Here is a 23,203-nt window from a genome sequence, read left to right on the forward strand (position 1 = left end):
AGGGCGGCGGCGGCACCACTTCCAGCGCGCGGCCGGCGCGCCCTATAAAGGTCCCGCGGGCTGCGGGCGGGGCGGGGCGGGGCGGGACGGCCGGGGCGGGGCGCGGGGCAGTGTCGCGCGCGATGTGGGCGGCAGCTGGTGGGGGGCGGGGGCACGACCCGGGAGCCGGGCTGGTGGCTGTGAGTTCGAGGTGTCGCCGTGCGTTTGGGGGACTGGCCGGTGACCCAAGGGGAGCGCGTCTGCGGATCCGTGCGCGTCGTGGTCTGCATGTGGTCGCTGGGGTGGCCCCAGTGTGCTCTGGACTCCTGGCCTGTCCTCCCTGTCCCTACACGCCCACACACCCGGGGACCTCAGCCTCAGCCAGTTCCCTAATCACACCCCCCGGCCATCCGCCTGGCCACTTGGCCGCTGGAGCCGGTGGGCACGGCTGGGTGTGAGCGCGTGGGGGGATGCGGAGGCTGGTGGAGTGGGAAACAGAGGCAGAGAGGTGTGGCAGAGAGAGACCCCAGAGACATGATGCCCCTGACAACATCGCTGACAGCAATAATCATACCACAAGATTTATACAGTGCCCACTGTGCCTGGCCTTTGCCCCTCACAGGTGAGATTGCACCAAACACCCCAGGACTTTGCAAACCGTGCCCCCAGGCCACATCAACAACCTGCTGGCTTCTCTCCTCCACGGGTCAGTGCTCCCTGTCCTGGGACACCCTGGAATCCTGGGTTTTCCACAATTTATGATGGCCACATCAGCGTGGGCCTGGGAAGCACTGAGTCCGCTGGGGCCTCAGTGCAGCAGGATGCTTTTCCAATTTTTTTTTTTTTTTTTTTTTTTTTTTGTGGTACGCGGGACTCTCACTGTTGTGGCCTCTCCCGTTGTGGAGCACAGGCTCCGGACGCGCAGGCTCAGCGGCCATGGCTCACGGGCCCAGCCGCTCCACGTCATGTGGGATCTTCCCAGACCGGGGCATGAACCTGTGTCCCCTGCATCGGCAGGTGGACTCTCAACCACTGCGCCACCAGGGAAGGACCTGCTTTTCCTATTTTGGAGCTGATCTCTTCGATCTTGGGGGCCTCCCCAATTGTTAGGGCACCCCAACAGGCTCATGGGTCCTGTGCAGCCCCTCTGTGTTTGTGCTTCTGGGAACTAATTAGTGACAATCTGCTGGTAGCAGGGAACTTTTGGGAGTGCTGGAGCCTCAGGTTGACCAAGGCAGACCCAGTCCTGTCCTCGCTGAGCTCATGGTTTGTCAGAGTCATAGACAAGAAAATACATAGAAAAACAAACTAATATATAACTTTAAAGAGTGGAAAATGCTTTTAGGAAAAAAACAAAAATGATTGAGGGCAATTGGTTATCTCCCAGGGCCACCTATGCCTCATCGTCCCCCATCCCTGCATCTGCCCCTACCCTGGGTGTAGAAACAGGATCCCTGAAGGCACAGCCCTTCCTCTGCATGCACGAGATCTGCTGCTGGCTGACACCATGCCCAGACCACTTACTCCACCTTAGCTGCCCAGCCTGACCCCTGTCCCCAGGCCAGTGCCAAGGGCTACATTACTTCCTAGCAGCACTGAGGGAGGGCACCCAGCTGTCTCGACCCGGCCTTGGCCTCTGACAGTCCAAGGAGATTCTCCCCTGGTTGGGAAATGGGGCAGGAATGAGACCCTGTGTTCTCAGCAAGGGTGTGCGGGGGCTGGACAGGGTGACCTTGCCTGAGACCTGACCCTACCATGGCTCAGCCACCCCGTCCTGGGCTGTGCAAATAAAAGGGCCATTGTCAGCCTGGCGTGGGTTCGAAACCGAGGCCAGCGGCCAGTGGCCTTCTGCTCCCCAGCCTGGCATGTCTCCCCAACCCAGAGGCTCTGCACTGGATGACCTCAAACAAGTCATGGCCCTTTGGGGAGCCCTCTTCTGAGTATCTCCCATTTGTGCCCTCCTCACCACCCCGACCCAGCCTGCAGCCTGCTTCCTACCCCAGGCGCCTGCCATAAGGTTCCTCTCTAGCCCATACCCATCATGACTCCCCTAGGTCCCTGCTCACCACCCCAGGGAAACCGACAGTGACAGTCCAACATAAACAGAGCTGTGATGGAGGATGCTGTACCTGACCCAGCCTGGGGAGATCAAGGCAGACTTCTCAGAAGAGGAGGACATTTACATTGTTAGATTGAACAGTGGGGGAGGGAAGGGGGGATGGGAAAAGAAGTCATGGTCTGTGTGTGCTACAAGTAAGAGAAAGCCCGAATACAGCCCCCTGAGACATGTGGGTCCCTGGACCCTGTGAATGTCACCTCCCATGGCAAAAGGACTTTGCAGATAGGATTAAGTTGAGGTCCTTGGGATGGGAGATGATCCTGGGCTATCCAGGTGGGCCCAGTGTTATCACAGGATCCTTGAAAGTGGGGAGCTTCCCCACCGTGGTTGGAGAGATGCAACATGAGAAGGACTTGATCTGCTGTTTTTGGCTTTAAAGAGGGAGGAGGGGGCCTCCGGCCAAGGAATGTGGGCAGCCTCTAGAAGCTGAAAAAGGCAAGGAACAGATTCTCCCCTGGAGTCTCCAGAAAGGAATGCAGCTCTGTCAGTACCTTGATTTTAGCTCAGAGAAACCCATGTTGGACTTCTGACCTCCAGAACTAGAAAAGAAAAATTTGTGTTGTTTCAAGGCCCCAAGTTTGTGTCGATTTGTGACAGCAGCTAATACAAAGGGGTTCAGTGTCGCAGTGATATGGTCCCTGCCTGGCTGGAGACAAACGAGGGAGTGAGCACTGGTGGAAAACGGTCGCAGGACAGAGACCCTAGGAGCAGGAAGATTTCCAAGGAGGTGACTGAGGTCTGGAGGAAGAAGGAGGCATCTGGTGGAAGCCCAGTGCAGTCTGTGCCACTCTGGCCAAGCCACATGTGACATCTCCATGCCTCCATTCTCTCATCTGTAAAATGGGCACAGATCCCAGTACTGCAGATTTCAGCCAGGACACCAGGGACAATGCCTGGTGCATGGTAGGGGCATGACATGGTGCAGAGATTCTTATTAATTAAGAATGGGTAAGTATTTTGCCATTCCCCACAATGCTGTGAGGCAGGCATCCATTTTACAGAGAGGGAAACTGAGGCTGGAGGAAGGAAAGTGACTTTCGGGTGGGGGCGTTACAAAGCCCCACAAGGTTGAGAATGGAGTCAATACCAGGTAAGCAAGGTTCCAGGACCCATGTGCTGAGCCCTGAGCAATCAGGATGAGCCCCCAGGTTGTGGCTGGCATCCCTGCTCCAGTTCCAGCACCAGATTTTCCTTTGGGGGATCATCTCCTGCACTCCCAGCTCAAATGTCCCCAAGAGTGGGCACCAACCAAGGCCCAACCACTTAGAATCGTCGGACATTCAGCAAACCAGGAAGAGTCAGCTCTGAGACTTTTGCTAGGAAAGGGACACCCACTTCTTGCCTGAGCTAGAGGGGTGTGAGCCTGGAGCTGCAGGTTGCTCCTGCCAATGGCCAGGGAGAGGCCGGCGCAGTGGGACACTGAGCCAAGAGAGGCAGCAGCAATGCCCTGTGCTGTTTTTGGAGGTCCTGGATCCAGCTGTGCCTGAACTCCGCCTCCCCAATTAGATAAAGCTGGTTTAAGAGGCGTTTCTGTCACGTGCTGTGGACAAAACCAGCTTACAATAAGCCCGTTTACATTTTATTCAAGCGGAGCCTTTAGAATCCAGAGGAGGGGGTTCTGCAGGGGCTGTAGGAATCACACACACACCCTGATGTGCCACTGCGTCCAGGATGCAGGTCATGGCCTGGTCCAGAACGCTCAGGGTCACCCGATCCCATATTACTCAAGCCAGAAGAATGCTTGTGATAGACTCCATATGAACTTAGCATCTGCAGCCCTTGGACTAGACGTGAAGCACTCCAAGCTGTGGGAAGCAAGGCCTTGCTTGTTCCCTAGTGGGGCATACGATGATAACCAAGGCAGCACTGAAGACTCGGCCATGGCAGATAGCATGGGAGATCTCTGAACAGAGCTGGGCATTATAACGCTACCATCATACGCATGGTCCCTGCTCCAAACGCCACCCGCGGCTCCCCACAGCCCCCGGGTGGAGTCCAGGCTTGCCGGCCTGGGTTTGAAGCCCTTGTTTCTGGGCCTGCTCAATTCATACCCCTTCCCGCAGCTACTTTACCACGATAACCCCGAACGTCCCCACCCCATCCCCTTCCCTACAGGGGACAAGGAGATTTTACGCAGGAATCTGGCGGCCACGTTTGCGGCAGAAGGTAGGGCCCGCCCTCAGCCCAGAGGTGAATTCTGATTGGTTGAACAGAGTTGACGAGCTGTCAGGCACAACCATGTGATCCAGCACTGGCCAATGGCCTGTTGGGGGTGGGGTTTCAAGGAAACTCACAAATGCGGCCTGTGTCTGGAGGTGACCCAGTATAGCTTGACGTATGAGTTTCCTGTTTGCTGCTTTAACAAAGTGCCGTAAATTTAGCTGCTGAAAATAGCACACATTTATTACTTCTGGAGATCGGGAGTCCGACAGGAGTCTTACTGGGCTGAAATCAGACGTATTTGGGGGCCTTTATTCTGCGCATCACGGCGCTCAGGATTGTTGAGTGCGTGGCTAGTTTCGCAGACATTTGTTGCTGCATCCCGGCTGTGTTCTTGCTCCTAGCACACAGTCGATCCTCCACCAGCATCTTGATTGAGGGATTGAATGGTGGTCTCTGTCCCTGACAGGCTGAGAGGTGGAGGGACCCCACCCCCTTTTCCGGGGGTGGGGGTGGGGGTGGGGCAGCCTTGGTAAAGCCCTGAAAGCTGATTACCCAGTTTGGTAAACGTGCTACTGGTTCAAGTAAGAGAGAGGCCTGCTTTTGGAAGTAGGCCTGGTCGTGTTTGGGATAAAGGGGCATGGGGGCAGTAACGTTGCCTGAAATTCCACACAGACACAGAGAGAGAGCGAAAAATGTTAACCACTGGGGCGTCTGGGTCAAGGACGCGCGGGGCCCTTTGTATTATTCTTGAAACTTTTCTGCAAGTTAGAAATTGTTTAAAATAACAACTTTTGAGCAGCACTCAAGGGACATTCATCAGGACAGAGAGAATGGAGGCATCCATCTCCCCCACTGGCTTCCCCGTCCCTGTTCTGACGGCTTATTCCTGAAAGATTCTTTGAGCAGGTAGAAATGAAGGAAGTTGGATCTAACATGATGGTGACTACCCTCCTGGGGAATAGCTTGGGGAATATCGGAGGTTCTGGGGCTGCAGGGTCCTGGGTCCTGGTCTGGGTATGGGTGACTCAGGGGTCCACGTCAGGCCATTAGAACAGAACTCTGAGGAATTACTGTGTGTGTTTATATCTCCAAACCAACAAATCAAAAATAAAGTTAAAAAACAAACCCATTCCACAAACTAAAACATATGAATTAAAAAGTGAAAAAAAGAGGAAAAAGCACAACTCAAAAAGTATCAACAGAAATAAAAAACAAACAAACAAAAAAGCAAATGGGGCTTCCCTGGTGGCACAGTGGTTAAGAATCCGCCTGCCAAAGCAGGGAATACGGGTTCGCGCCCTGGTCCGGGAAGATCCCACATGCTGTGGACCAACTAAGCCCGTGCGCCACAACTACTGAGCCTGCACTCTAGAGCCTGCGAGCCACAACTACTGAGCCCACGTGCCACAACTACTGAAGCCCGCACACCTAGAGCCTGTGCTCCGCAACGAGAGAAGCCACCGCAGTGAGAGGCCTGCGCACTGCAACAAAGAGTAGCCTCCACTCGCCGCAACTAGAGAAAGCCCGCGCGCAGCAACGAAGACCCAATGCAGTCAAAAATAAATTAATTAATTTAAAGAAGCAAATGAAAAAATAGAAATAAAAACCACAAACCAACAAATATAAATAAAAAGAAAAAAAGGACATAAGAAAATATTTAAATAAAAGAATAAAAAGCAAACCCAAAAATGCATGAGCAGATAGCAGTGTACTCATACCTGTTGAAATAATGCCTGGTGGAGTGGTGACCTGCCTGCAAGGTGGGTAACAGCCCTGCTTTCTCCAGCTCCAAAGCCTCCAAAGGTCCCTCCCAGAGGCTTGATTTGAACCCAAGTCAGTGACTTGGGGGTGTGTGTGACGTGGTTCTGTTGAAATAATGCCTGGTGGAGTGGTGACCTGCCTGCAAGGTGGGTAACAGCCCTGCTTTCTCCAGCTCCAAAGCCTCCAAAGGTCCCTCCCAGAGGCTTGATTTGAACCCAAGTCAGTGACTTGGGGGTGTGTGTGACGTGGTTCTGTCCTGAGGGGTTACCTCATAATCCACTTTCAAAGACTTTTCAAGAAAATGCTGAGAACCTATCAGGAGGCACCTGTGTCTCACTGCACCCCACAGAGAGCCCTGGGGTGGCCAGGGCACCCCTCACAAATCTGTCCCATCAGTGGCAGCAGCAAGGTGGCCACCAGTCACAAATGGATGCCTGAGGCCTGAGAACCTCAGGAACACTGGATCACACGCAGACAGTGGCCCGATTTCTTGAATTCAGATGCCCCAGTCCCAGGGTGACCAGCAGGGCAAGTAGCCCAGATCCAGAGGTCCAATGGTGGAGTCTGCTATATGACCATGTTTGAGCCTCAGTCTCCTCATCTGTAAAATGGGAGTCTTCATTTTTCCTACATCATGGTGTTTGTATGAGGATTAAATTTCAGGCCTGGCACATCCTGAGCTCTTAGTTTTATAATATACAAAACCCCATATTCTTTTTCCCACTGTATCCCCAGCACCCTGCACGGGCCTGGCACTGAGGTGCTATTGAGCACTACTATATGCAGGGTATTGGCTTCACATATTGGGAGACACCACTGATAACTCCTGGATCCAAGAGTGGCCGTGGCGGGGGGAGAGGGAAGAAGGCACTGGGCAGCCAGGTGCAGCAGGAGATGTCCCCCAGGACAGGGTCGGGACAGCCTCATGAGAAGCAGGTAAAGAGAAGGGAAGGTAGGAATGACACTCCCAGCAGAGGGCATGACCAGGCAAATGCCCTGAGGTGGGATACAGATTGGCCCACCAATGGGGGCGAATGAGACTGGGCTGGGGAGGGATGGGAGAGGGGCAGATAAACTCAGGGCAGGCAGCAGGGCCCAGTGAGGAGGTGTTTTGGGTACCCACAGGTGCCCCAAGCCTAATCCAATCTCACAACCCTAAGAGGCAGTTTCTGCCACCTGCCCAGAGAGGTTAAGTGAGTTGCCCAGGACCACAGAACCAGTGTGACTTGGTGGGATTTGAACGCATGCCCGCTGACTCCAAGGCCTCTTGGGCAGTACCTCATAAACTTCTGCAGGATGGGGAATTCCCTGGCAGTCTAGTGGTTAGGACTACGTGCTCTCACTGCTGAGGGCCCAGGGTTCAATCCCTGGTTGGGGAGTTAAGACTCCACAAGCTGCGCGGCAAAACAAACAAACAAAAAAACCCACACCAAAAAAACAAACTTCTGCAGGATGAATGAATGAATATATGTCTTTGGTGTGAAACAAGCCCAGGGCGAGGCATTAACGGCCTGAGGCAAAAGGCCCATCCTGGGGGGTGGGTGGGTGGGTGTTGCCTGGTTTCCCAGCAACAGGGTTGGGGCGCTCTCTGGTGGTCAGAGCAGGAATGGCTTGGAATCACTGAGCCTTGAGGGGTACAAAATGGCGGCTGGCAGACAAATCCCTGTTCCTAGTCTCTTGACATTCAAGGTCCTTTATACACAGGCTCCAATTTGTAATTCCTTGACACTCGTGCTCCAATGCTCCCTTCAGCAGGAAGCGCAACTCCAACCAACTCCTATCCGTTCTTCAAAGCCCTGGCTCCAATGTCCTCTCCCCTGGGAAGTCCTGTCTGTCTCCCCAGGCTGAACCAAGGCTACCCTAGGGACTCATCCTCCGGCTCAACCTCACGGGGCTGGGGGGCATCTGCAACCAGCTCTGTCTCCTCCAGACATGGAATACTTCAGAAAACCACTTTTATTGCCTAATGAGTCTGTGATTGCCCCTGCTGTGTCCTTGCACCCAGCAAAGGGTCTGGCATACTACAGGAGCTCAGTGAAAGTTTGTCGAGTGGATAAAGAAATAAGTGCATGATTGGCCTGGAACTAACCTCATAAATGACCCTGGCCTGCTGATTAATTTTTTGGGGGGTTTAGGTTTTCTCTCCTCTTCTCACCCAAAGGCATCATGGAAACAAGGCCATACCTGGCAAGCCTCAGACTCTCTTATCCCATGTGCCACACTGAGGCATGGGAGGGCATCCCTCCTTGATTCAGGAATGGGTCTCCTGTCTGTATGCATTCAACGAATGTTTATCGATTGCCTGTGTGCCAGGCACTGTTCTGAGTCCAGCCGGGAACAAGATACAAAAATCCCTTCTGCTGTGGAGCTGACCCTACAGTTTATCAGGCAGAAATAAGTGCTATTGCGGAGGGCGCCTCAATAGATGGACATTTGAGCAAAGACTTGAAACGCGTGGGTTAGGAAGCCACGCAGGTGTCTTGGGAACGGTGCACCGGGTAGGGGCATAGCCAGTGCAAACGTCCGGAGGGGAGAGCGCTCAGGAGCGTCCCAGGAACAGTGAGGACAGAAAGGTGAGAGAAAGGTGGGACTTGGCAATAAGAGAAATAATGAGGGAAGCGGGGACCTTTCTAGATTTGTAGAAGAGAAGGGGCTCGGCCCCGCCCAAGACCCGCCTTCGGCCTTCCCCGCAGTCTTCGGCCCCGCCCCAACCCCACCCCGGGCCCTGATCCAGGTTTGCCAAGGGTACTCAGCCTCGCCCCCTCAGGACCCGCCCCCCTCTGTCATCCCCACAGCCTGGCCCCGCCCCAGCCCTGCGCCCGCACCTAGTTTGCCCCTCGGCAGCCACCGTCGCCCGGGCCACCGCCCGCCGCGTGCGCCGCCTGCCCCGCTTCCGCCGCCCTTCCCTGTCTCACGCCGTGCGTGCCCTGCGTGCCTTGCGTGAGCGTGCGCGGGAGCGTCGGCCGGCGAGGGAGCAGCAAACGGCTGGTGGCGGGCGGCGCGTGCCGCGCGGGGGCGGGCGGCGCGGAGGAGGCGGCGGTGGCCATGGCCGAGGCGTCACCGCAGCCCGGACGGTACTTCTGCCACTGCTGCTCGGTCGAGATCGTGCCGCGTCTGCCGGTGAGGCCCAGGCCGGGCGGGCGGGGGCCTTTGCCTCAGCCTGAGGCGAGCTGGCTCGGACGGGGAAACTGAGGTCCCCGCGGAGGGCCCGGAAGCGGGCGGCCCTGGTGGCGCAGCGGGGCTGGCTGCCGGGAGGGAACGACGCCGGCCACGAGCGCGGTCGGCGCCGTGGGCGCCTCGTGGGAGGGAGTCGCCGCTCTCCCGGGCCCGACGGCGGCCCGAGCCTGCGTTCTTCTGCCTCCCGGGGGTGGGGGCCTGCACCCAGGTGGGCCCTGCGTCCTCGCCCGGGTGGAGGCCGCGGGAGGGTTGTTCGTGAAAGGCTCGGTTTCCAGACCCCTCAGCCCGGAAGTTCCGAGTCGGTAGGTCCAGGATGGGATCAGTGCCCCCGCTCCCGGCCGACCCTCCCCCGCTGCACGGGTGGAAGACTGAAGGCACGGCGCCCCAGGGCGGCCCCGCTCCCGGCATTTGCCGCTTGGCTAGCTCTCGGGGAGCAAGAAGCGGGCGGTGCGGTTGACCAGGGGAAGGAGCTGCAGGTGGCAACGATTGATAGAGCACCAGCTCTCCTTGGTCACCTGGTTGATTTTAGAGCCAGCCTCTTAGTCCTGCCTTTGCAGCTGTGGGCTTCCCTGGGGGAGGCAGGAGGAGTTGGTGGACATTATCCCAGCTTCAGAGGAGAGTGAGCTAGAGTCAGGGTTTGGAGCGGAGAGGAGTGCCTGGGCCCAGGAGGGGAGAAAGGGGAGAGGTGGTGTGGCTTCCAGAGGCAAGGGGCTTGGCGGGGGGGCATAAATCGAAACCCTGGGTGCATGAGCAGACTTGAGGAGCTGAGACTTGCCCCACTCCCCCACTCCAGCGTCCCGGAAGAAGTCCTCCTCCTGCCTCTTCCGGCTCCCTGCGCGCCCCAGCAATGGGTCTGGTTTTCTCAACTGGCAGGAAGGGGCTGGTCGCAGGACAGTCCCCAGCCTGAAGGAGCTGCACGTAGCCCCTCGCAGCTGTTGTGAGCCCCGGACAGGCCCTGGGTCTCAGGCTTACCCCAGAGTGGCCTGTCCAAAGCCATCGGGAAGCCTGGGGCCGAGCAGTCTGTGTTGCTAGCTGTTCTGGCCTCCCGTCCTGGGGCCAGCCTGGGGCCCGGGTCCTGGCCGAGAAGGACCCTGACCTTTTCCAACTGTCACTGGGCTAGCGAGGTTTTTCCTAGTCACAGGATCCAGTGGTGACAAGGTAGCCATGACCTTTGCCCTCCCAGTTTATAGGGAGCCAACGCTGAACAAGCGATTGGCAAATATTTGATCGGGAACGTTGGTAAATTCTGTTAAGCTCAAATAATGGCAGGGAGGGGACCGGCGTGGGGTTTGGGACGGGATTCGAAGAGGCCCAGTAGAGTGGGTGTCTGTTTATGAGTAAGGGGCGCACTTGGTGTTCTCAGGGGCAGGAAGGTGGGCTCTTAACGTGGTGACGTTGGAAGTTCCCCGCCAGCAATTGCGCTTCCCGCCACCACCACCACCTCCTGCCCCCCACCCCCCTGCCCCCCACCAGCACGGACTTCTGTTCACGTGAAATTGGCCCTAGGTTGGTGTGCAGTGAGACGCCGGCTGGTGTTGAGCTGCTCCTCCTGACCTGCTGTCGTGGCCCTCTGCCCGCCGGCTTCCTCCCAGCAGCCCAGACGCCCTGGGCCTCGGTCTCCTCGCCTGTCAGATGGGTTGGCGAGGGCACCGCTGTGCTTGACGGGCACGCAAGGGCAGGGGGGGCCCGGGAAGCCGGGGAGGCTAGTGCCTGCCTGGAGCGGGCGTGTGGGAGCAGGAACCGGACCGGCTGGCCGACCCGGAGGCCTCTGCGCAGGTGCGCAGGCCCAGACTCGATTCCCCCAGGAAACGGGAGCACCGGGGACGAGGTGGACGTGGGGCGTCCGCGGGCGGGGCCCGCGGGTGGGCGGACCAGGTGGCGTTTGGGGTTCAGCCCACCACCACGGGTGGCCTTGTTGAGGCCTGCTGTCCTGTGGATGGCCCCTGCCTTCCTCTCAGAAGTGTCCCTGAGCAGGGTCGGAGGACGGGGACAGGACCTGGCAGCTGCCTCGGAGGGCCATCAGGGTGAGGAGAGAAGGCCCGTGTGCTTCCCCAGCCTTACGCACCTGCACCTACCTAGTCCTCCACACAGAGCCGCTGGGGAGCAGGCCGGGCCCCCGCCCGCCCGGCGGCGTGCTGTGCCTCTGCCGAGGGCGCCCATTTTCCCCGCTGCTGCCAAGGCCCAGGGAGGCTCAGCCCCGGGCCTGGAGTTGAGACCCAGGGGCCCAGAGATGAGGGCTGCCCCACGGGGCCGACCCAACGGCTGCTCCAGAGACAGCCGGTGCAGCGCAGGGCGGGAGTCTGGGGATGCAGCAGGGGGCTGAGCCCTGGAGGGGTGGCTGGACGAGGGGCGCCAGACAGAGCCACACCGTGGGGCTCCCCGGCTGCACCTCCAAGCCTCCCGGCACCGTTGGAGGCTGAAGTGAGGCGCACCCCCGGCAGGGTGGCCCCGCGTGTCACACCGATGGGAGCTTGCCGGCACTCAGCGGGCCCCAGGCAGGTGATGCGAGGCCCTGGGACGGTGCAGCACCCCGGCATTCAGCAGCATGCGTGGGGCTCACAGACGCTGGGGGCGACAGAGGAGTGGGAATGCGCTTTGCGGGGCAGCTGCTAAGACGCAGAAGAGAGTGCTGTGGGGTGGGAGCACTTGCCCACGGGGTCTGGGTGGGCCCCTGGGCCCAGTGACATCTGAGGAGGGTTGCCCCTGGGGGCTGGTGAGCCCAGGCTGGGAGCACGAGGGGCTGCAGGGGCGTGGGGAGTCTCGTCACATGTGTCTGGACCTGAGCTCACATATCCCCTGCAGCTCTGTGCCCCAACCCTTTCTGGGGGCCCTGGGCCCGCCAAGGCCAGCGTCTCTCCAGCTCCCACCTCATGGTCCCCGGCTTCACCACACGCGCCTGGCCGGGGACCCTGGGTCTGCACGTGGTGTGAAGGGGCGCGTGAAGGGTGAGGCCTGTCTCTGAGGGCCCCAGCTGGCCGAGCACAGGGAGCAAACGCTCAGTAGATGTAGCACTTGCTGTCTCGCCGTCTGCCAGTCGGCCGCTGTTGCCGTGGTGATGATGACAGGATGGCCCCTTGCCGGCCATCTCCTCAACACGAGGAGTCTTTGGCTAGGAACAGGTGCTCACGAGCTAGGGTCCTGCCCTGTGGGGGGCGAGCACTCCATCCTGGGGTTTCCACCGCCTTTATTACACGGTGATGTAATACAAGTCTCAGGGACACGCCCTTGGAGGAGAGCATGGGAAGACCAGGGTCTGGGCCTTCCCCACTGCCTGCGAGCAGAACCCGGGGCCCTGCCTGAATCCCTGGGTGCGGGGCGATCGCTGCTCAGTCAGGCCACTCAGTCTCAGGGCGTGGGGCTCTCCGAGGGTGGAGGGCGCAGAGCAGGGCCTGACCACAGCCAGCACTGAGCCGCAGGACAGCCGCGGCTGCCGGATTCCAGAGCCTGGGGTTGAGGCCACCCTCCGTTTGCAGATGGGGAGACGGAGGCTTGCAGCCGGGAGGTGATGTTTGAGCAGACCCAGCTTCCAAGAGGGAGCAAGCCAGGTAGATATCTGCTCGGATCGAGGGGACACAGGGGACAGGGGATGGCAGAGGCCCAGAAATGGGTGGAGCTGGGAGTGGGCGTGGCCGGGCTGGGTTGTTCAGGGGCTGCAAAGTGAGGTGGGGAGCACTTGGGTTCAGGGAGACACAGGGACCCCAGAGAATGGCGAGGTGACAGGCTCTCAGGCACCCAGGAGCAGTGGTGAGCCTCAAGAGTGGAAGACGGGGTGCCGGATCTCCAGCAGGGTGTGGCGACGGCCCCGCCCTGGCTCTTCTAGGCTCACCCTGGGGCAGGGTGCGGGCCTGGGGCGGGCAGGGTGCGGGCCTGGGGCAGGCAGGGTCCCCAGGAGAGAGAGACGCTTCTCACGGGGGTTCTGCCAGGCTCCAGTGAGGTTCTGGACCTGCCTGCTGAGCCAGGTCAGACCCTGGTGGTGTGGGCAGGCCAGAGTCCTAGCTTGGCTGTGAGCTTGTGTTCAGGGGCCGTCTGGTTCCCAGCTTCCTAACCTCGGTCACCACAGACTCACCTGCAGCCACGTTTGCCTGTGTCCATTGCCCTCCCCCCGGGGGCTCCCGGAGGGGGTGAGAACCCTGGTCACCAGGTCACCCATCACAAAGCCTCCTGTGGCCACGTTTTGCACCCTGTGAAACGTTGAAATAAACAACAGGTTGAGGGCTGGCTGGGGGTCCTTAGGAGGAGCCCCTGAGTGATGTCCCCGCTGGCCCTGGAAATCCCACGCCAGTGACAACTGTCGTGGCCACTTACTGTTTAGGGGAGCCTCCCCTGGGCCCCTCGCCCCTGCTCAGGAGGGCAGAGCGCTGCCATCCCTGTCATTTCTGGCTCAGCGTTATTGCGATACACTTCACCCATTTAAAGCGTACACGTTGGTGTGTTCAGTCCACTCAGAGTCCTGAAGCTAGCAGTCACCTCTGTCCAAGTCCAGAACATTCCGTCACCCCAAACAGAAGCCTTGTGCCCATCAGCTGTCACCCCAGCCCCTGACAGCCACTAGTCCACTCCCTGTGTCTGTGGATTGGCCTGTTCTGGACGTTTCCCATCAATGGAATCACACACTGTGTGTCCTTCTGTGTCTGGCTTCTCTTACTGAGCATCGTGTTCTCAGGGTCCGTCCACGTGGTAGTGAGTGTCGAGGCTTCCCCCTTTTACGTGGCTGCGTGATGCTCCCGTGTGTGGAGGGACCATGTGGTGTTTATCCGTCATCCACTGGTGGACACTTAGGTTGTGTCCGCCTTTGGCTGCTGTGGACGTGTGTCTCCATTGCCCCTGGTGGGCGCCTGGCAGTGGAATCAGGGCCGTGGGGTGACTGACTGTTTTCCGAGGACGCTGCCCCGTCTCATGCCCCCACTGGCCGTGGAGGGGCTCCGATTTCTCCAGCTCCTCCCTGCACTGGTCCTTGCCGGCTTTGTGGGTCCAGCCGTCCGGGCAGGTGTGAAGTGTGTCCTGCTGGTTTCGGATTGTGTTTCCCTGTTGCCTGTGTTGTGTGTCTGTTCTTGGCTTGTTGCCACTTGTCTATCTGGGAGAAATGTCTGTTCTGATCCTCTGTCCGTTTTTTTTTTTTTGAAGTTTTGAATTTTATTTATTTTTTTATGCAGCAGGTTCTTATTAGTTATCCATTTGATACATATTAGTGTATGTATGTCAATCCCAATCTTCCAGTTCATCACACTACCATTCTCTTTGGCCGTTTTTTAACCAGGGTGTTTGTCTTTTTGTTGTTGAATTGTGAGAGTTCTGTAGGTATTCTGGATACAAGTCCCCATCACCTGTGCAGCTCCAGCAGCCCTCCCCGTGGCTCAGACAGTGTCCTCTGATCCTCGACCTCCCTTTGCTTTCTGGAGCGGGGCAGGTGGGGGGACACGGTATGCACCGTGGTGGTCCCGCCGTCCGCAGGGTGGGCCATGCCCGCTGCACCCCGGCGTCGCTTCCCGCAGAGGGTGGCAAGGCCAGTGGTGCCCTCTGCTCCCGGGAACCATGCCTCTCCCCGTGGGTACGCGGCTGGCCTCGGGTGGAAGGACCTCACGCTCGCGGCTCAGCTCCCTGTTTGTGTGACTTTGGGACGTGTGGCCTGGGCCCGGTTCTGGGCCTGAGTGGCGGCTTTGGTGCTCAGACGTCTTGCCGTCCCTGGGGCGGGTCCCCCTCTCCGCTTCCTTGGAACATCATGGTCTCTGCCCACTGGCTGTCCGGCCTGGGGAAAGCGAGGGCTGGGAGGGCAGGTGGCCGGTGTGGATGGAGTCAAGCTGTAGCCTGGTGTCATGGGCTGCGTGCTGGGGCTGCCAGAATGTTCCGCAGGCCGGTCCCTCTGCCTGGGTGGTGCCTCCCACCCTCAGTGGCCACCTTCCTGGGAGCGGATCTGTTCCGAGGCCCAGATAGTCCTGGAGCCCCGCTAGTCACTCTCCCAGCCCTCCTTTTTGTGCGTGTGTGGGTGAGGGTGTCACAGAACATTCTCGTGTCCCCCAAGTTGGGAGAGTTCACTGAACCCATGTCAGCTAGCTTGTTGATGGATGCGGCTGATTGGAGGCCCCGAAACTGTGACTTCTGTCACTGTGGGGAGCACTGGCTGATGGACTCGGGGACATGGGAGGTCGAGGAGGCCACCAGAGAGCTCGGAGCCCACCTGCGAGGGGAGTATCGGAGGGTGTAGCCACGGTCAAGGGCATCTGTGCGCCAGCCCTGCCCGGGGCGGCCCGGCCGGACCTGGCGGGTTCCCGCCCAGGGCCTTGAGATGACGCCCATGCTGGCCCTACCTCAGCCCCGAGATCACACTCGCTGCCCTCTCCTCCCGCAGGATTACATCTGTCCAAGATGCGAGTCTGGCTTTATCGAGGAGCTTCCGGAAGAGACCAGGTAAGGCTGCCCCCGGCACAGACCCTCGGCCCGAGGGTGCACTGGCCGAACCTGGTAAGGGGGACGGGGGGCCGTGATGAGGGCCGGTGGCTAGACCTGGGTGGGGGGTGGGCTGGACCCCCACCCTTAGTTTCCTCAGCCTCCTGCCTTGGGCCCTGGGCAGGGGCTGCGGAAGGCGGCCTGAGGCCCATGGGTACGGGGGTCCCGCCTTTGTCCCGCTGCTGACGGCGCCTGTCCTCCCAGGAGTGCAGAGAACGGCTCGGCCCCCTCCACAGCCCCCGCGGACCAGAGCCGGCAGCCGTTCGAGGTGAGCGGTGAGCGGTGGACTCTCTCCCCGTCCCCCCCCTCCGCGCCCCCATCCACGCGGTCACGGCCCTCCTCTCCGCAGAACGTGGACCAGCCCCTGTTCACGCTGCCGCAGGGCTACGGGCACTTTGCTTTCGGCATCTTTGACGACAGCTTCGAGATTCCCACCTTCCCCCCCGGGGCACAGGCCGACGACGGCAGGGACCCCGAGAGCCGGCGGGAGAGAGAGCAGCACTCCCGGCACCGGTATGGCGCCCGGCAGCCCCGCGCCCGCCTCACCGCGAGGCGGACCACCGGCCGGCACGAAGGCGTCCCCACGCTGGAAGGGTGAGGGGGCCCGGGGGCGGCCGCGGGCGGGACGCTCCGGGCTTCGAGCCCGCCCCACCCCGCTCAGGCAGAGCAGCCAGCTATCCTTCCAGGAGGTTCTGTGGGCACGGAGGTGTGGGTGCTGGCTCAGGGGCCGTCCCCTGGGCAGGGCGGTTCCCCAGTGGGTCCGGCTGGCCCGAGGAGCTGTGTGCCCACTGCCTGTCTGCCCCCCCCGCCCCCCCATCATCCTTCTCAGAGGGGCCTCCGCCCCGTGGGCATCTTCATCTGCTGAGATGCGCAGGTCCACGCCCAGACGAGCCGTCCCGGGTGCAGGCGAGCAGCGGTGTGCGGTGTCTGGTGTCCCTGCCCCTCCCGTGTGCGGGATCGTGAGGACTGGTGGACGTAGTAGGACCCTAGTAGGACCTCCCAGCCCTGTAGGAGACGGGGCTGAGCTTTCGTGGGTCTTTGTAGATGGAACTTGACTGCAGGTAGGCCGAGGCCCGTCCAGCTCAGGACACAGCCTGGCTCACTGTGACCTCAGCCGGCACGTTTCAGGGCCGCCGCGAACACCCGGGCTGATCCCACGGTTCCTCAAGCCCCTGGGATCTCCCACGGTGCTTTCCCCAGTTTGCAAAATGAGAGTTGGATGCAGTTGTGCATTGACAGGCGCCATGCAGGCCTCAAAGAGACCCTGCCTTTGGGCACCTTTCGTGTTTGGTTCTTATTATTACCAGTTGAAAAGCCAGCCCCTTGACGCTGGCCCCTCCCTGGGAGGGCGCTAACCTTGGGCCTGGCTGCTCTGTTCCAGGATCATCCAGCAGCTGGTCAACGGCATCATCACCCCAGCCACCATCCCCAACCTGGGCCTGGGCCCCTGGTGAGTAGGTGGGGGGTCCCCCTGTGCCCTGTCTGGCCCCTCTGCCACTTGAACCCCAGACTTCTTTGCCCAGGGGCGTCCTGCATTCAAACCCAATGGACTACGCCTGGGGGGCCAACGGCCTGGATGCGATCATCACACAGGTACAGGGGCCTCCCTGGGGCTGGCACTGGGCACGACGACTTTACAGGCCCGTGTTCCCTGGAGGACGGGGTATCGTCTCCCACATCCACGTCCCTGGTGGCACTTGTGAGGTGGGGACATGACCACCTTGGGGCCTTCCACTGAGTATTTTGTCACTGGCGCCCGGTCCCCTGGTTGTAGCCGCGCGAGGAGTTAGGGAGGTGCCTCGGCCCTGGGAGGTGCCTGCCGGCCCCAGCTGTGAAGGGACGCTCACTAGATGAGCAGAAGAGTGGGCAGAAGCCCGGGGCTGGGCCTCCTGGGGGCAGCTGACCTCTGACCCCCGAGGGGGTCGGGCCTGGACAAACGGGGCCTCGGTGCTTTTGCAGGTAACCCAGCCTTGCATTTCAGAGCCCCATGGGGCGAGGGCCCGGCCCTGCCCGCCCGCCAACAAGCTCCCGGCACTCTGGCCTCTTGTCTTTCAGCTCCTCAATCAGTTTGAAAACACGGGTCCCCCACCCGCAGACAAAGAGAAAATCCAGGCCCTCCCCACCATCCCCGTGACCGAGGAGCACGTAGGTACGCGCCCGCGCCCAGCCTTCTCAGCGGTCCGGAGGCCAGTGTGCCCTCCATCCCCTGGGACACCTTTGGCGGGGGCTGCAGAGAAGCCCCCCTGAGAGCCCCGCGGCCTGCCCATTCCCACAGGCTCCGGGCTGGAGTGCCCCGTGTGCAAGGATGACTACGGGTTGGGTGAGCGCGTGCGGCAGCTGCCCTGCAACCACCTCTTCCACGACGGCTGCATCGTGCCCTGGCTAGAGCAGGTGAGTGGCGGGCCAGCCCGGGACCCTCCCCGCCCCGCCCGCCTCTGAACAGCTCCCCTCTCCCCTCTGTCCCCGTAAAGCACGACAGCTGCCCCGTCTGCCGAAAGAGCCTCACAGGACAGAACACGGCCACCGACCCCCCGGGCCTGGCAGGCGTGAGCTTCTCCTCCTCCTCGTCCTCCTCCTCCAGCTCGCCCGGTAACGAGAACCCGACCAGCAGCTCCTGAGCATCCCGGCCGGCCCCCAGGGTGAGCACCGGGCCGTGGGCTGGGACTGCGGACGCCGCGGCCCCCCCCCGCACCCCTCGCGCCCACGGACTGCGGTGCTGCCGGGCCCACCGCGGCACAGGCTTGGAGGACCCGCCCCTCCCGGCTGCGGAGGGAGCCCGGCCTCCCCAGGGACGGGCCGGGCCGGGCTGGGCACATGCCGCCCGGGGTGTCTGACTCCCTTCCTGTTTGTCTCTGACCTCACCCTCTACGTGTTCGACGGCAGAAAGGTTTTTATAATTTTAAATTATTACTGGTTTGAAATAAATGGACGTTTGAGCTCACTCGCGGCCCTGCATGATCTGTGGAGAGACAGGGTGGAGTCGCTCGGCTGGGGTCCCAACTGCGTGGACAGGCCGTTGCACCCCACTCCAAGTTCGGTGGCCCGGGACCACCAGGACGACCAGCAAAACAAGGATGAAACTGCTCTGACAGACGTTTTTTAAAGGAGAAAATATGTGTATCTTGAAAGCTATTTAAAAATACATCTACTTAGAAAGAAAAGCAGGTGGTTGGCGTGTTACTTGTGTGCATCGGGGGGCGCAGCTCCGGGCCGGGGAGGTGAGCTGGCCGAGCCCCCGCGGCTGGCGTGTCATCCACAGGCTGTCCCCCATCAGGGTCACACGGCTGCCTCAGCCGGTGAGCGTCCAGCCTGTGCCCTGGGAAGTGCCCCCCATATTGGTCTTCCGTCTCTGAAGTGGAAGGTGGCTGCTGGGAGGGGTGGGAGCCTCCCCTGCACCCTCTTGGCTCCACCCCTGCAACTCAGAGGAAGATAAACCCCCAGGAGGCTGATCGCACCCCACCCCCACCCCAGCCTGTACACCCTGCCGGATCTGAGGGGCTCTGAGGACACCGTGTTCGTGTCTCCAAGGGCAGCTGTGACAACTCACCAAAACCTGGTGACTTAAAACAACACGCTTATCATCTCAGTCCTGGGGTCACAATTTGCATTTTAGGGGCTAAATGCAGGCGTGGGCAGGGCGGGTCCTTCCCGAGGCTCCAGGGCAGCATTGGTTCCGCCTTTTCCAGCTTCTAGAGGCACCGCATCCCTGGCTCACGGCCCCTGCTGCATCCTCACAGCCAGCAGCGCAGCATCTCCCATCTCTCTCTGCCCCTGACCCTCCCACCTCCCTCTTATAAGGACCCTGGGATGACGCTGGGCCCTTCGGGAAATCCAGGGTCGTCCCCGTCTCAGGGACCTTAACTTAATCCCACCTACGAAGTCCCCTCTGCCCCGTGAGGTGACACGTGCTCGGAGGCCCAGCACCAGGCCCTGCCAGTCTATGGCGGGTCGGTGTCCCTCAGCCTCCCTCACCTCGCTGCCTCAGGCACCCCAATGAGTTCCCAGGTCCGAGCCTTTGCTTGGCTGTGCCCGGCCTGGAATGCCCTCCCAGACCTGGCCCCCGCGTGGCCGAGTCCCCGTCTCCAGCCTGGCAGGTGCTTTTGTCGAAGCCTCCCTGCCCTCCAGCTTGTGACTGGACTCCTATGGCCCCTGCTCAGCTCAGTGTCCCCTCAGACTCAGGGGCTCCCTGAGGGCCGGCCGCGTCTGTGGGGTCCGGCGGTGTCCCCAGTGCCCAGCACAGCAGGCGCTCAACGCATGTGAAACCAGTGAGTAACCAGGCACAGGCTCGCCCGGACCGGGCCTTCCCCGGCCTCGGTCTTCAGTCGCCCGCCCGGCTCGCGCGCCTCCTAGAATCTCGGTCCAGCCGTCACTCATGGATCCTGGGCCTCAGGAGACCAGGACGGGCAGGAAGTGCGTGGACGGGTGGTGTCTCTGCGTGCGGACCCCGCGCCTCGGGGCTCCCCGCCCGTCCAACGCCAGGAACATGGGCCGGCCGTGGTGGCGCCAGGGCACGGACTCGTAGGTGTTGTAGCCGTTCTCCTCGATGCACTCCCGGAACGTAGCGCAGACACGCTTCGGGGCGGGCTGTGAGCGGCCCTGGGCACGCCCCTGGACACGCCCCCACCGGGCGCGCCCCACGCACCCCAGCCCGCCCCGCGCACTTGCACTCACCGACCGGGAGTGGCGGCCGCGGCGGTTCATGGCCACGTAAAAGCCGGTGTTCACGGCCTTGAGCGCCACGACGCCCACGCGGATGGAGCGCATCTCGAAGAAGACGCCTGCGGGGAGGGGCTGGGTCAGGGCCCGCCCACCACCCGCTCGCCCACCCATCCCGCTCTTCATTCATTCATTCGTGTGGGGAACATTCCCTAAGTACCTACCGTGCTCCTGGCCCTGTGCTGGGCGTGGGGACGCACCAGGGACCACGCAGGTCCTGCCCGCATCTGTCCCAAGGCCTTGGGAGTGACGGGGCGGTGGAGGAAGGACACCAGGCCAGGGGGAAGGTCTGAGGCAGGACTGGCCCTGATGGGCCGGGGGAAGTCATTGGGGAGAGCTCAGGCTTTTCTCTGGAGGGCAATGGGGAGCCCAGGGGAGGGCCCCGTTAGTCACGGATGAGAAAACCAAGCCAGAGGAGGTGAGTGCCTGCCAGGTGAGCTGCTGCTATCAGATGTAGACCCCCGGCAATGAACCTGACAGCTCAGCTAGCCACGGCCGTGTCCTGTTATGGGGGAGACAATTCCAGACAGGAGGTACGGCCCAGGCAACGGCCTGGGGGTGGGACACAGGGTGTTTAAAGCAGTGTGTTCAGGTCAGTGATACCCGCTAACACTGCTTGAGTGCCAACTGTATGCCAGGCATTGTATCCCACCAAGCCCACACAGCAGCCCCAGGAGGGAGGTGTGGACCGTGCCCACTTCCCACAGGGGAAAACTGAGGCCTGAGAAGTGGCAGAGCCAGTTTCTCGGTCCCTGTGTGTGGATGGATGACCCTGGGCGAGCCCTGCCCCATCTGAGCCGTTTCCTATCCAGTGAAGCAGAGCTGGGGGACAAGCCCCAGCCCACACTCTCTGAGCCACACCCAGGCACTGGGGCCTAATCTGGAGTCAAGGCCTTGCCCTCTGGTGTTCAGTCTGGACTTGGATGCCTCAGGTGATGGGCAGCTCACCTCATGTGACATAGGACATTTGCACCTGCTAGTTCCTGGGTCAGGCACTCAGCTCCTCTTGTGCACGGCCAGCTCCTTCTTTATGAGGCTCAACTCAAGCCCACCTCCTCATTGTCACCCTTATCGCTGCCCAGATGGGGAAACCGAGGCTCAGAGAGAAGCAGTGACTGTCCCAGGTCACCCAGCAGAGCCAGACCTCACCCCCAGCCCAAGGCCACCCTTCCTGGCCAGGCCCACCACTGAGCAACCGGCCAGCCAGTCCCCCTGTTCTTGCCCTCGTCCAGTTAGCCTAATGAGGGCCTTGAGAGCCCCAGATGAAAGCAGGTGGGAAGAGCAGGGGTGATTATTTGCCCTAATGGTGGTGATTCAGGCAGTGGCCGGCAATGGCTTGGCTCCCCCGCTCCCCTGCCCGGCCTCAAAAATGTGGGGAGGGCTTCCCTGGTGGCGCAGTGGTTGAGAGTCCGCCTGCCGATGCAGGGGACGCGGGTTCGTGCCCCGGTCCGGGAGGATCCCACATGCCGTGGAGCGGCTGGGCCCATGAGCCATGGCCGCTGAGCCTGTGCGTCCAGAGCCTGTGCTTTGCAGCGGGAGAGGCCACAACAGTGAGAGGCCCACGTACCACAAAAAAAAAAAAAAATGTGGGGAGACTGAGACAGGCCTGGGGTCACCGACCACCCTGGTCTCCCACTTATCACCAACCTCCTCCTTCTCCTTCTTTGTCCCTTCATCTCCTCTTGCCTCATACATTCCACACTTACTGAGCACCTACTGTTTGCTGGGCAGGGCAGCAGAGATATGACTCCAACTCGATGAGGTTCTGGGCATTTTGGAGCCCTAGCTCCATGCCCCCACCTCCCACCTCAGGCAGGTAATTTGCCCTCTCTGTGCCTCAGTTTCCTCATCTGCCAAATGGGTGTCTAGGAAGACATAGAGGGGTCCCCAACTCCGGCAGGTCCTGAGTTTTGTTTTGCAGGGTGGGGAGTTCAGAGTTCAGACCCAGCTCTGCCCCCATCTCATTATGTACTGGGCCCACGGGGGCCCTTCCGGGAGCCTTAGCTTCCCCTCTGTAAATGGGTCCCGTGACCCCAACCTCAACTATCTCGCAAAGACCCTTCTGCTGAGCCAGGCCCGGAGCTGGGAGCTTCCCCTGTGACCTTCACCCCAACTGTCCAACCCTCCTTCCAAGTGGGTTGGACCCCATTTTACAGTTGAGGAAACTGAGGCCCCAGTCAGGAAATGACTTGGCTGACGCCACGCAGCCAGAGAAGCCTCCGGACCCTCCCTCAAGTGAGAGAGGGCCCAGCTCACTGCTGCTACTACTGCTGCCTTTGCTGTTATTGTCCGCCTATTTGTCCTGTACCCCTGCCCCCGCGCAGCGCCCCCCGGTTACTCACTGTCAGGGCTGTCGCGCCAGAGGGTGCCCTGCACGTGGCCGCTGGGTTCCACACACAGGAAGAAGTGGGTGGAGAAGAGGCGCCGCCAGCGCACGTCGCCCTCCAGATGCGTGTAGCTGCGCGGTCTCCGCGGACTGTTCGGGGTACCCGCGGCGCCGGGCGCCCGTGCCAGCAGTAGCCACGCCAGGCCCAGCCACAGGCCGCCGCGTATGGCCCCGCGCCCCGCTCGCCGCCGCCTGCTCTGATCTCCCCGCGCGCGTCCGCGGCTCTGCCATTGCGAGATGGGAGGCAGAGTGCCCGACGGGGCCAATAGGGCGCCTCGGGGGCGGGGCCAGAGCCACAGTGGGTGGGTCGGGATGCGGGGCGGGGCCGTGGTCAGGGCGGCCTGACCGCTCTGCAGAGTCTGGGACAGGCCAATGCGGCTCCTGGGGGGCGGGGCCAGAGCCGCAGGGGGCGGGATGACTCCCCACGGGGGTGGGGCCAGTACAGGGGTGGGGCCCAT

The 23,203-nt window shown here is 60.9% G+C and overlaps 2 protein-coding genes across 4 annotated transcripts; one reads left to right on the forward strand and one right to left on the reverse strand.

Annotated features, from left to right (window-relative positions):
• The first annotated feature begins 8,981 nt into the window (after window positions 1-8,981).
• On the forward strand, window positions 8,982-18,584 carry RNF126 (ring finger protein 126). Of its 3 annotated transcripts, none has more exons than XM_081232560.1 (9): window positions 8,982-9,142; window positions 15,546-15,604; window positions 15,848-15,911; window positions 15,993-16,237; window positions 17,025-17,093; window positions 17,167-17,236; window positions 17,699-17,792; window positions 17,919-18,034; window positions 18,115-18,584. In XM_081232560.1, the coding sequence occupies exons 1-9, from the start codon at window positions 9,068-9,070 to the stop codon at window positions 18,259-18,261; spliced, it is 939 nt and encodes a 312-aa protein (XP_081088686.1). In that variant the 5' UTR covers window positions 8,982-9,067; the 3' UTR covers window positions 18,262-18,584. The 3 variants fall into 3 exon arrangements, with proteins under 3 accessions (XP_081088686.1, XP_081088687.1, XP_081088688.1); XM_081232561.1 differs by having other exon boundaries at window positions 16,026-16,237; XM_081232562.1 differs by having other exon boundaries at window positions 16,098-16,237.
• Window positions 18,585-18,721: 137 nt separating this feature from the next.
• Window positions 18,722-23,203, reverse strand: FGF22 (fibroblast growth factor 22; the record flags this gene model as incomplete). Its single annotated transcript, XM_081232671.1, has 2 exons — window positions 18,722-20,421; window positions 22,702-23,203. 2 exons carry the CDS (start codon window positions 23,201-23,203, stop codon window positions 20,030-20,032), a joined length of 894 nt encoding a protein of 297 aa, XP_081088797.1. The 3' UTR covers window positions 18,722-20,029.

This window comes from Mesoplodon bidens (assembly GCF_964165515.1).
Source record: "Mesoplodon bidens genome assembly, chromosome: 4".
Taxonomy (NCBI): domain Eukaryota; kingdom Metazoa; phylum Chordata; class Mammalia; order Artiodactyla; family Ziphiidae; genus Mesoplodon; species Mesoplodon bidens.